The sequence below is a fragment of the Lagenorhynchus albirostris genome, chromosome 6 (genome assembly GCF_949774975.1).
Source record: "Lagenorhynchus albirostris chromosome 6, mLagAlb1.1, whole genome shotgun sequence".
Taxonomy (NCBI): Eukaryota; Metazoa; Chordata; class Mammalia; order Artiodactyla; family Delphinidae; genus Lagenorhynchus; species Lagenorhynchus albirostris.
In genome coordinates, this window is record NC_083100.1 from 120,785,756 (window position 1) to 120,799,052 (window position 13,297).

The 13,297-nt window shown below is 46.5% G+C and overlaps 1 protein-coding gene across 3 annotated transcripts in view; it reads right to left on the reverse strand.

The window, feature by feature from the left end:
* Positions 1-1,723: 1,723 nt before the first annotated feature.
* The window catches only part of RALB (RAS like proto-oncogene B), a 40,756-nt gene continuing 29,182 nt past the window's right edge, over positions 1,724-13,297 (reverse strand). For all 3 annotated transcript variants that reach the window (XM_060153150.1, XM_060153151.1, XM_060153148.1), the window contains exons 3-5: positions 9,719-9,927; positions 5,917-6,094; positions 1,724-3,279 (exon numbers count right to left, since the gene is read on the reverse strand). In XM_060153150.1, the coding sequence (XP_060009133.1) occupies positions 3,160-3,279; positions 5,917-6,094; positions 9,719-9,927 (507 nt within the window). In that variant the 3' untranslated portion in view covers positions 1,724-3,159. The remainder of the gene's footprint in view (positions 3,280-5,916; positions 6,095-9,718; positions 9,928-13,297) is intronic.

Below are 13,297 nucleotides of genomic sequence, written 5' to 3' on the forward strand. Positions count from 1 at the left end.
TTTAGTGTGGGTGCCTGTTGCCTCCTTCCTCAGCATGTGCTGTTACCAGCTTGACAGGGGTGTGACTGGTGTCGTGACCAGAGCCTGCACCGGATGTTACCCAGCACCTCCTATTTGCTCTGTGACTGTCGCAGCCCTGTCAGGGGTGGGGTCTGCTTCGTAGCTGTTGGAGTAGAAGCCCCAGCCCATTTCTGAGCTGTGTTTCTGAGATGCGGTGCAACGTAGGAGGGATTGGGGCACTCCCACTGGGAGAGGATGAGGACTCCTCCACTGGAGCTGTCCACCTGTGAGTGTGCTCTGTGGTGCCACCTGTCACCCGTTGTGCAGGCTCACAAGGTACACTGTGGTTGGCACTGCCCTCACCCCCGCCTACACCGTGGGGTACTTTCCCACTGTTAATACTTATCCACTGTTAAGCTTCTATACTATTTTATTATAATATAGTGTTTAGACCAACATAGGTGAATCTTATACCCCAATTTCATTTAGTTTAAATTTATGTATCATTTGCCTAACCTACAGCATCTATTTTTTCCCCCACATATTCATGTCATTGGTGTCAGGATGGAGTCACATAATTCGGCAAGTTTTTCCTTAGTGGTACATAAATTATGGTGATGTCTTATAATCAGTGGTGTCTGCTATTTGATGAACTAGGACACTTGTAGGGAATTATACATCTAGGTATTGTTCCCCTGCATCACTTTTTGAATCTATCGCCTGTTTGTTAGGTCTTTTTCTACTGCTCTGCCACTCATCACACTGCAGCCATGTGCTGGCCTCTAGGGTCTTTTTGTGAACACCTGAGTGAGGGCCTCCGGACCAGCTGCTCCCAAGCCTGGGAGCTCACGTGGCTCCTTCAGGTCTCAGCTTAAATGTCACGCCCTTTCAGACACTTGTTGACCATCCAATTGAAATCAGCTCTATGGCCCAGAAACATTTCCTATCCTATTACCCAGTTAGTTCTATGATCATCAAAGCACTTTCTGTGATGTTTTCAATTATTTGTCTCTTTCCTCACTAAAACGTAAGCTGCAGGAGAATAGAGCTCTGGCCTATCTTGCTCAACACAATATTGCAGCACTTGGAATAGAGCCTGACACCAAGCAGGTGCTCAAATATTTCTAGAAGGAAGACTTCAGAAAAATAGTTAGCCTATGGACACAATATCTAGTCATTTAGCAAGGTAGTATGTTTCAAATTTATAAAGAACAACATTGCTTCCTTATTTTCCTATGGGAAAGAATCTCATCTCTATAAATCATTTTGTTGCGAAGATCCATTTCTGATCACTACCCAGTAAATATAATTTCAGAAATACACTAATGGCATAAACTAAGAATAATTTCCATAGCATGGAACAATTCATACCATCCTTAATTTATGTGTACATATTCCAAACCTACCTACTCTCGACCAGAACTGATATCAAACAGGTGGCAAACTAGGAGGAAAAGAAAAATGTTGTTTCAAAAAATGCAAGAGTGTGATTGCCTTCAACTTTTTAAATTTTAAGAAGAGTAGTCATCTCTTCCAAAGGAAAGATGAAATTAAAGTTACTGTTTATACTTATAAATTTCCCCCAGCCCAATTCAAAAAATTAACTGAAATAAAGTTTGCAGAACATCTAACAAGAACGATAATGAATACCTGTCCATTTCTTTAATACTTACATTTTACATATATGACAAAAGGATAAAATAAGAAGGCTGAAATTCTGAAAAACTGTACATTTCTGCTTTTTTTAATTGAAAAAAAAGCCCACGATTCTTTGGGAGGTGATACAAGATTGTTGGTTTTCCGGTCAGATCATAATTTCTACAATTTCTGTAATAACCATAAATTCCAAGGGTTCCCATTCTCCCCACCCCAATTCACTTTTGGCACCTATGTGTGAAATATCACTTCTGAAAAATGGGGAAAAGTATGCTGAGCACTAGGTTTTCATGGCTGTCCTCCTTTGCTCATGAAAAATTTTCTGACTGCTGAATTCAGAATATTGACACAAGAAAGACAATATCTCATCCATAAAAATCTTTTTCTAACTAACGAGATGGCTGTCTCAGAAACAAACTTATATTAGAAACAGCAGCCAGTTCTCAGAGGTAAAGGGGCAGTGGCTTCTCCACTTCTTCTGAATTTACTGAGCAATTCTATGAGAGGTAGCAGGTGTCTGGCACAGGCTCTGGCTTCATGAGTTTAGAACACAATCAAGTCATCACGTTCTTCAGAGGAACTTGGGCTACATTGAAAGAAACAAAAGAAAAGGTCCTCTCAGCCTCTGCCAGGAGGAGTGGGTCAGGACAGAGCGTGGGTTGCGGATGGAGAAGGAGGGCCCTGACCCTATGACTGGCAATTACGAGAGGAGTTAGCCAAAGGACTTCGTTTAAAAATTCTGATTAGAAAAGTATATCATTTATACAGTATATTGCTCTTGAGTCTTCATGTCGCTTATTAAAAAAGAAGCTCCTACACAAAAATCAGAATGCCACAGGGGAAAAGCGGCCAACACAGACTATAACTGGCTGATACTTAACTACGAAGGGTACAACTCTTCCTTCTTTCCTATCGAGAAGGATTTCTGGGCTTGGTGTTGATCTGTTTGGCCCCATTCAACTTTATTTTTTTAGCTCTGCTTCAGATCCACAGGGTATGGCCAAGAGACCCCCAAAAATCTCCGAATTTTCCAGCGTCATTAGAACCTAATGGATGTTTCTGAGAACCACTGTTGAGCTGACAAGGGTGGGGGTAGCCTCACCCCACCCTCGCCTCCCAAGACCTAATAAAATAAGACACTTTTATTTCAAAACAAAAGACGCTATGTTACAAAACTGGGGAAAAAGTAAGAAGTTAGGACAGTCCTTCTTAATTAACACTTGGCTAACGCCTGCCTGTAGCACTACATACGTGGCTTATTTTAGGAAGGAAAAGAGGGAGGAAACTCTGAAACCTCCCGACAGAGGAGCCATCCCATTGCACAGTCAAGGGCTCATTTCTTCTGCCAGCCACTGGTTCACAAATATTTTCCCCATTTACAGAAGCGTGTGTGAATGAGGTTGGGGAGAGCAGGGAACAGGCCGAGAGGTCGACTGGAGTCTTGGCTTGAGGAACCTGCCCTCTGTCCTTAGTGGCGAGCGACATGGTCCAGCACCCTGGCCTTCACAGTAAACAACATCTTTCTTTAAAACTTTTCTTGTTCTTGCTGCTTTTCTTGCCGTTCTTGTCTTTGTTTTCTGACATCTTCTTTGCTCTGATCTCTCTCATGAGGTCAAAGAACACCTGGGGTGGGGAGGAAGGGGTGAAAAGAACAAGGAAGAAAAAGCCATTTAATGATTTAATGAAGAAATTCGACCAAGCAGGGTATGTAATTACAGTTTAAAGTATATATAAAGCCAAATGTATTCTTAAAAACCATGGGCCATCAAAAACAAAAGGTCTAGGGCTTCCCTGGTGGCGTGGTGGTTAAAAGTCCGCCTGCCAATGCAGGGGACACAGGTTTGAGCCCTGGTCCGGGAAGATCCCACATGCCACAGAGCAACTAAGCCCATGCGCCACAACTACTGAGCCTGTGCTCTAGAGCCCGCGTGCCACAACAACCGAAACCTGTGAGCCTAGAGCCCACACTCCATAACAAGAGAAGCCACCGCAATGAGAAGCCCGTGCACCGCAACGAAGACCCAATGCAGCCAAAAATAAAAATTAATTAATTTTTTAAAAACCCCAAAAAACAAAAGGTCTAGAGCAGAAGAGAACAACTAATGTTAGAAACGTATTCTAATTCCACAAAGGAAACCTCTCTGCTCACATCACACAACGGGTCAAGCTAAGGGCAGCAGCGTCATACCATTAGTACCTACCACTCAGCAGCTTATTTCAAACTGATGAAACCTGTTCTGGGGATAAGTATGATGAAGGATGAAACATCACAGGACAGACCGACAACAGTTAGAGACACCGAGAGTGACAACAGTCAGCAGGCGTCCTGGCTTCCAACCACCGAGAGTGACAACAGTCAGCAGGCGTCCTGGCTTCCAACCACGGGGACAGGGAAGGGAGGAGAGCGCCTCAGGGCCCCGCCACGTTCCACCGAGCTGAGGAGTCCTGCCCTGAGCCTAAAGGCACGAGCGCCATCACGTAGGACGGCTTCGCAGCCTAACCCCGACGGCAGACTCAGATCGGGGAACGTAGCAGGTGGGGCGGAGGAGGGGATGCAGCTTGAACAAACAATGGGGCCCCCGACGCAGGGCAGGGGGGCGGAGGGGCAGAGGGGGTGTCACCCTCCCCACGTCTGCCCCTCCCTGCCCCGCTCCGCGTGATGCCAGCTGCAGGGGCTTCATCAACAGCTGATGAGACGTGTCATTGAATGCCAGCATGCTATCAGTTGTCACCGTGGCCTGGGTTTTGCCCCCTGCTACCAGCAACCACGCCCCGGTACCGACTACATGCCAGCAGCCAAAGTACGCCTCCTACAAAGAAAGATCTGAGATTTCTCACAGAGAAGACGGAAAGCGTGAGACTGAGTGTAGCCTTTGACCTTTGGACGTTTGCGCAGAACAGGCTCCTGTTACTTTCTAGAGGAAAGCGAGACTGGGCTTTCTGAGTGGGGGACTCCACGAGCCCTCACCACTAGCTCAGGGTGCAGGAAAGGACCCCCCCAAACTGCATCAGGCTGACCTAAGCACCCCTTTCCTTCAGCCTCTCAGGAAAGCGCCCCCTCCCCCATAACAGGGACCGTGAACAGCTTCGAATGTCGCCGGTTTTTCCTTGTCCTAGCAGCACAAGGCAGGCGGAGGGAGGGGAAGGAAGGGCGTGTGTCCAGCTTCACGTGATGCCCAAGCTGTTCATCGCCAACCTCCTTTCCTGTGACCTGTTCACAGCGAACACAACGCTGCCCGGCATCAGCTTCTGCTGGTTCCCGTTTGGCAGGTCCGGCCGGTCCCGGGCAGGAAGGGGAGGTGACAAGCCGGTGTGACGGCTCCCACCCCCCAGGTCGGCAGTTCCAAGCCCGGAAAGTCTTCCTGATTTTTTAAAAATAAACTGCACGACTGGACTTCCTGTGTGTTTTCTAACTCTACAGCTAGAAAACAATTTGATAGAAACGGAAAGATTTGGAAATGCACAAGAATCAACGTAAGAGCCGAGATAGCAATCAAAGAAAAGGGAGCTGCCGCGTGAACCTGCTTCGCGCGGCAGATGCAGCTTAACAGACTGACGTTGTTGGAGAGGCTTCCAAAGCAGACGCCTCCCAACACCAGCGTCCTTCCAGCAACCCCGCAAGCTGAAGTGACACCTGGCTTCAAATCCCTTTCTCCTCAGGTGAGAAGCAAAGGAGAAAGGAGAAGGGATGTGAGGGACTCAGGTGCTGCACAGACGGCGCAGACGCGTCCACGGCTTGGCTGCAAAGCGACGCGCGTCGGTCTAACGGAACCCAGGCCGTGACGGCAGAGAGACGACCTCAGCTTTTAGGTCTGGGGCAACCGATTTGAACTTCAGCTTTTTAAAAGAAGCCCTCACAATCGCAATCACTGGAAGGTGGGTTTTCAAACCATCGGTGTTCATCACTGTCAAGGTCATCCTTTCCTTCACTTCAGAGATTTATTTGAACGAAAAACTACGCTGGGGGTGGAGAAGAGGGGAGAGGTCCCTGGACGCAGAGACGAAGTTATAAAGACTGGACCCCGTGGCTCTGCCGGTGGGCAGGGAGGTGAAGAGAACAAATCTACCCAACCCGCCAGCAAGGGCAAAATCAAGGGCCCCCGAGGCGCCGGCCCTGCGCCTGGAGGACGCAGGCCGCTGAGGCCGCGAGGGCAGGGTCCGTGGAGGCCGCGCCCTCCCCGTGCCGCTTGTGTGACGCCAGGACCCCCGCGAGGTGCCCCCCCCGGCTCCCCAGGACCAGCAGGGGGGAGCGGGGCCCACCTTGTCCACGTTGGCCCGCGTCTTGGCCGAGGTCTCCACGTACTGCACGCCCCACTCCTCGGCCTTGGCCCTGGCCTCCTCCAGCGGCACCTGCCTCCGCTCCTGCAGGTCAGACTTGTTCCCCGCCACCAGCAGCGGGACTTTATCTTCTTCCGCCTTAACGCGGAGGATCTGTTCCCTGGGTGACAGGTCAAGAAGAAGGCGACTGAGCAGGCCAGGCCGGGCGCCGGTCCCCCCACAGGCGGGCCGCTGGCCCAGGCCCGTCCCCAGGGGGCACCGCTCCAGCCCGTGGCCAGCCAGCGGCTGCAGGCTCTGCTCCCAGCTTGCTGCGCCCCAGGGACGCGGGTGCTCACTACGGACGCGGGTCTGGGGGCTTCCCTGGAGGTCCAGTGGTTAGGCCTCTGCGCTCCCAATGCAGGGCGTCCGGGTTCCATCCCGGTGGGGGGGAACTACGATCTCGCATGCGGCATGGTGTGGCCAAGAAATAAATGAATAAAATGAACAGCAAAACGGGAGAAAAGTTCTTAAAAAAAAAAACAACAACGCAGGTTTCTGGGCCCAGGAGCAGATATGTGGGCAGGAGCCCAGGATTCTGCATTTCAACAGCATCCCCAATTTAGGCTTCGGCCAAAAAACAAAACAAAGGAGAAACCTGGGACCCTCTCTGGTAGAAACCAGATGAAAGAAGTATCTTCATATACGAAACGCTTAATAATGCCCCTGGGGGAAAAAAAAGTCTGATTTCTTTGTGAGAATAAAAGCCATGAAACCCAGGGATTTTCATATGGTCTGTTAGCAGACCGTGAAATCAATGCAGTGGGACAAAAAGCGGTGATTCTTTTTCCTCAGTCAAGTAGAATATTACAGAGAAGCAAAGCAACATTTGAGGGACGCTCACAGTAAAGGTAAGTACGGTTTTGTGCCACTCCTGCTTCAACTCTGTCTGCACCTGTGCACCCCGCCCCCGCCCAGGTCTGTGAGGCAGGAGCCCCACTTCAACATGCCTTATTTTTCTACTACAAAGTGGGGGAAAAAAATGAAATACTATAAGGCCTATGGAAAAGTACTTCAAAAACATCTTCTCTAAAATAACTGCTACCTGTAGCACATTAAAGTTTACCTCTACTAAAAATAATCAGCTACCTAAAATCATTTTGGAAAAACAGAGTATTCAAGAAATTAAACATTCCGCTTCCATTATTTTGAACCAGGGGGAACCTGCCTACTTCTGTATTCCCACACATTCCCAAAAGAGACCCCTTCAAAAACGTTTTGGTGGGGACTTGCACTGACTTTTATATAATATGGGGTGACATTTCATAATAATAAAAACGTTTAAATTTTTTCCCATACAGTCGGTTTCACTACCAGATATCATTTTTTTACAATTGGGGTGTAGTGGACTTACAGTGTCATGTTAGTTTCAGGTGTGCAGCACAGTGACGCAGTTACACATATACATGCATCCCTTCTTTTTCAGATTCTTCACCCTTATAGGTTATTACAAGATAGCGAATAGAGTTGGCTGTGCTGTACAGCAGGTCCTTGCTGGTTCTCTACTTTGTATGCAGACTGTGTGTCTGTTAATCCCAAGCTCCTGATTTATCCCCCCCTTTAAGCAAAATGAAAAATAAGCAGATGCTTGAAACCTGTCTCTGAGGAGCTTTGCCACACTCTGCATTTCACAGGGGTCAAAGAGCGTGCACTATGCTTAGAAGTTACTGATCAGTATACATGGTGAACAGCAAAAACTGATCACATTCTGGCTCGTTAGTCTTGCAGAGCCGTGACTAATCACCTCATTGATAAACATACTGAACGAGAAACAGGCGTACCAAGCTCTGGTCTCTTGTAACAAGCCTAAAAGTTTCAAGGAAGAGAGGGTGTACTGACATTTTGTTTTACGTTGGAGGCTTTCCGTTTGGAAGATAAATGCAGAAATGCTGTTTTACAACTGCTAACAGGCATGAAGCGACTTGAGTTTAAGCGTAGGGGCTCCGAGGATCTACCCACACCCGTCTGCTTCCAGCACCGTGGGAAACCGGGGCAGCCTGGGGCTTTTATCGAACTTCCCAGAGTTGAAGCCACAAGCACTAACTTCCCCTTCCTTTTTCTTTTAGGTCATCACCTGTCCTTTCTCTTCTTTCATAATAACCAAAACCCTCCTCCCAGGAGGAGGTAAGGAGGCACGAGTGTATCCGTGTGTGTGCAGTGAGTGGGGGCACAGCCAGCACTTCCTTAATGGGTGACTCACGGGCCGATGGGAAACCCAAGGCTCCGGACGGGGAAGAAAACAGGGCGGTGAGTGCATCCATCCCGTTCGGTCCTCAAGAAGGCGTAACAGCAGGATCGTGTAGATGCAAAGCCAACTAGGCACACGTGGACTATAGCCACTTACAGAAGCTTCTCGGTACATCAGGAGGAGCTACGAATAACAGGATTTCTCACAGGGAGTCCTAGCCGGCTAACAGCTCACGACACACACACCACAGCCGCCGAGAATTGCGTCGTCCGCCCTCGGGAGGCTTGGGGCCACGAAGACAACAACTGAGGCTCTCCTGACTCCTCTCTGCCCGTCTCCCCCGAGGCCGCTCCTGAGCGCTGCCCCCCCCACCCCCGCCCACCGATGCTCCTTCCACATCCTGGGGGGACGTTTAGCTTCCTCGTTCTCACCTTGGGCTGATGACCTTCATTTCTGACCAGAACTTGCTAAAGAATGAAAAAAGATTACCGGTTGTTTTTTTCCTTTTTAGTTCCCTATTAGACTCTAGTTCTGGTTCTTAGAACGAAAAGTCACCTGGGGTGGTCACCCTGGCGGTCCAGCGCTTAGGACTCGGCACTTTCACTGCACGGGTTTGATCCCTGGTCGGGGAACTAAGATCCCACAACGCCACACGGTGCGGCCAAAAAATAAATAAAAAGTCACCTGGATGGATCTGTTTCTAAGGAGGGGGATGAAAACGCACAAGTGTATAAGAGAGATGGGAAAAGGATGGGGAAAGAGAGAGACCCTTCCCACTAGAATCCCTGGGAGTACTAGGCCCACACAGCTCACTATTTCTTTGTAACAAAATGAACTTCAAGGATCTCGACATACCGCGATGTTAAATAAATTACAGCGGTGGATACTCACCTTGTGCCCACACAGTGAGAAGAGCCTGGGGCCGCCACACCATGAAGGGTTCTCCTTAGGAAATCTAAGTCTAACGTGTCATTTTATTTCATCTCATCAACAAGAGCATTTTCAGGTAAAGACACAGAACGCTAAGGACACTTGCCCTGGGTCACAGTACCGTGACAGGGCGGGGACTCAGACCCCCCGGGTCTATGTGACCCTGAAGCCGGTGCTTTCTGCCCCACTTGAGCTAATGTCCCCAAGGGAGCAGCACACGGTCACTCTGACCCAAGGCGTCCACTCTGCTGACATCTGAGGTTTCAGAAGCCTCAGAGTAGGGCAGAACTGTTGCTTTTCTAGCAAAACTGGGAAAAAGATAAAGATAGTTAACGCTTACCAACCCCTGTCTCTCGGGATTTACATGAAAACAAAACTACCGGCTCTTGGCTGTAGGGAACGGCTTCGTCCTCTCGAGGAACAACAGATCCTTAAGATCATTTACATGTGGAAGTTACAAACCTGAGAAGCCCAAAGAGAGCATAACAAATGACGAGCTATCAAGTGCCAAGATCCAAAAAGCCCCAGCAAGCTCTTCAGAGAGACTTCGTCCTGAGACGCACTCCACTCAGCCCCAGACTCCTTCCCAGGCTGCCATGAACGGAAGGCAGAGGGCCCCCCCGGACGCACCTGAACTCGGCAGTGGCTGTGAATGACTCGTGCTCGGTGATGGAAAACACGAGGAGGAAGCCCTCCCCACTCCGGAAGTAGTTGTCGCGAATGGCCGCGTAGTCCTCCTGTCCGGCTGTGTCCAGGATGTCTATCTGGACCTCCTCCCCGTCCAGGACCACCTTCTTCCTGTAACTGTCAGCCTTGGTAGGTTCATAGTCCTCCACGAACTGGGCAAACGGACGACACGATTAGCAGGTAGCAAAGTTCTAAGACAAAGAACAGCTGCCAAAACAATTTCAATATACGGGTGCTTTGCTTATCATCAACCGCGGCTTTACTGAGCGCTGACGATCATCACACCACGTGTGAGGCACTAAGGATACAGAGAACTTCTTAGCTAGTTTGTTGCTTCCAACTCCACCATTTGTTATTTTGTTTTTAAACAATAAGAACAGATATCCCCATTTTACAGATGAGAAGAGACCAAGCAGAGGGCAGAACGCTTGGCAATATGCTTGTCAGTATAAAATTACAGTTAAACACTGGCAAGGGTAAGAAACGGGAGCTCTTATTCATAATCAACAGAATTATAAAACTCATCTGAAAAGTAACTGGTCAAGAGGTACTCAGAGGCTTAAATAACAATACAACATGAAAATCTCCAAATGGGTCAAAGATCAAATGTTAAGAATAAAACCCTCAAGTACTAGAAGAAAACATGGGTGAAATCCCTTTATTACCTTGAAGTAGGGAAGGCCTTTTTAACTATGACTCAAAATCCAGAAGCCATGTAAGGAAAAATTGATAAATTAGACTACATAAAAAGTTTTAAAACTTCTGTATGACACAACACGCTATAAACAAAGACAAATGACAAGCAGGGAAAAAGTATTTAAACCCATATCATAGAGAACTATATATTAACTAGAAACAGGGAGGAAAAAAAGATCAACAAGCCGATGGGAAGAAGTGGCAACAGACATAAACAATTCACAGAAAAATACACACATATGATGTTAAACATGAAAAGATGCTCATCCTCACTAATAAAGAAAATGGTAACTACATGGAGATACCATTTTTCACCTACCAGACTGGCAAAAATCCCAAAGCGTGACAACACACCTCTTGCACATTGCTAATGGCAGGAGACAGCAGTACAGTCTGTACGGAGACCAACATGGCGACCCCTAATCGAGCGAGAGAAGCAGTCCTCCTCCTAGGAATCTAATCTACAGACACACCTGCACAGCAACATACAAGGTTATCCACTGTGGCACCACGTGTAGCAGCAAAAGATGAAAAAGCACCCGAATGCCCAGGACAGGGATCCACAGAATGCAATACTATGCAGCTATAAAAAATGAGGGAAAACACACCCTGGGAAGACAAAACAAAACAAATTTAAAAGCTGTTAAACAGGAAAACTGAAGCAAATGAACGTAAATGAATATTATATTGGTAATGTAACCCGACAGAGAAAGAATTAATCCAAGAGACTTTAAAAAAGAATATTTGGATAGAATACATCCCACTAAAAGAGACTAAGGACAAAAAAAATTCAAAGAAATGTTGAACTTCCCTCAGTGGTTATATTATTCAGTAGCAATGATATGAATATTTCAAAGCTATTTTCTTTATATTGCATTATACATAAAATAAGTAATTATTTTAATGATAGTATAAGTCAAGATATTCAGGGAAAAAAGTTAATGATAGCAATGTACTATTAAACTTGAATTCATGCTGGTATAACTGGATATCTCCACATGTCAAAGACTTAAATGCAAGAGCTGAAACTATAAACTCCTAGAAGGAAACGTAAGGTGGAAATCTTCATGACCTTGGATTTAGCAATGCATTCTTAGATATGACACCAAAAGCACAAGCAACAAAAGGAAAAAATACATAAATTGGACTTTATCAAAATTTTAAAATTTCATGCCTCAAAGGACACCACCAAGAAAGTCAAAAGACAACCCACAGAATAGCAGAAAATATCTGAAAAGCATGTATCTAATAAGGCACTTGTACCCAGAATATATAAATTAACTCTTAAAACTCAATAATAAAAAGACAGTTTTAAAATTAAATGAAATTAAATGCCACTTTAAAAATAGGCAAAGAAAAAAAAATGAAAAAATAGACAAAGGATCTGAACATTTCTCCAAAGAAGATATACAAATGGCCAATAAGCACATGAAAAGATGCTCAGCATCATTAGTCATCAGGCAAATGCCAATCAAAACCATAAGATGCCATTTTACACCCATTAGGATGCTATAATCAAAATGATGGACAAAGGCTTCCCTGGTGACACAGTGGTTGAGAGTCCGCCTGCCGATGCAGGAGATGCGGGTGTGTGCCCCAGTCCGGGAAGATCCCACATGCTGCGGAGCGGCTGGGCCCGTGAGCCATGGCCGCTGAGCCTGCGCGTCCGGAGCCTGTGCTCCGCAACGGGAGAGGCCACGGCAGTGAGAGGCCCGCGTACGGCAAAAAAAAAAAAAAAGATGGCCAATAACAAGCATTGGCGAGATGGCAGAGAAATCAGAACCATCATACGTTGTAAAACAGTGCAGCTGCCATGGAAAACACGGCCTTTCTGTAGTTCCCACAAAGTTAAACACAGAGTTACCATATAATCCAGGAAATTTCCCACTTAGGTGCACACCCAAGAGATTCTGACATGTCTACACAAAAACTTGTAGATGAATGTTCACAGCAACATTGCTCATAATGGCCAAAGGTAGAAACAATCCAAATATCTATCAATTGACAAATGGATACAGAAAACGTGACATATCCAGGCACTGGAGTATTATTCAGTCATGAAAAGTAAAGAAGTACTGATTCATGCTATAACGTGGATGAACCTTGACAAATTATGGTTGGTAAAAGAAGCCAGACACAAAATATCACATAATATATGTGTCTATTTATATGAAGCGTCCAGAACAGACGAAGCTATGGAAACAGAAAGCAGATTTGTGGTGGAGAGGGACTGCCCGTGGGTAAGGGGTGTCTTTCTGGGGGATGACAATGTTCTGGAAGTAGTGGTGATGGTTGCACAGGTCTGTGAATATACTACAAACCACTGACTTGTACGCTTAAAAGGGTCTATTTTATGAGGTGAGTTACATCTCAATTTTTTTAAGCATGAAGCACTGATACAGCTATAACGTGGATGAACTTTCAAAACGTGATGCTCAGTGAGAGAAGCCAGACATAAAGGTCACACACTGTCTGATTCCACGTACGTAAAATGACCAGAACAGCACATCCATAGAAACAGAAAGCAGTTGCCAGGCCGGGGGCCGGGGGGTGAGGTGGTAATGAGGAATGGCTGCTACAGTGCAGGGCTCTTCTTTTTGGGGTGATACAAATGTTCTACGATTTCACTGTGGTGATGGCCGCACGTCTGTGTGAATACACTGACAATCACTGAATGGTTCACTTTAAAAATGTGAATTTCAGGGTATGTGAATTCTTCATAAAGCTAGCATTTAAATTTTTTAAAAATTTAAAAATCGAGTTGAAAATATCGATATGAACTTATGGACCCTCTGAAGGACCTTGTGTTGTCAATCAATAGCTACT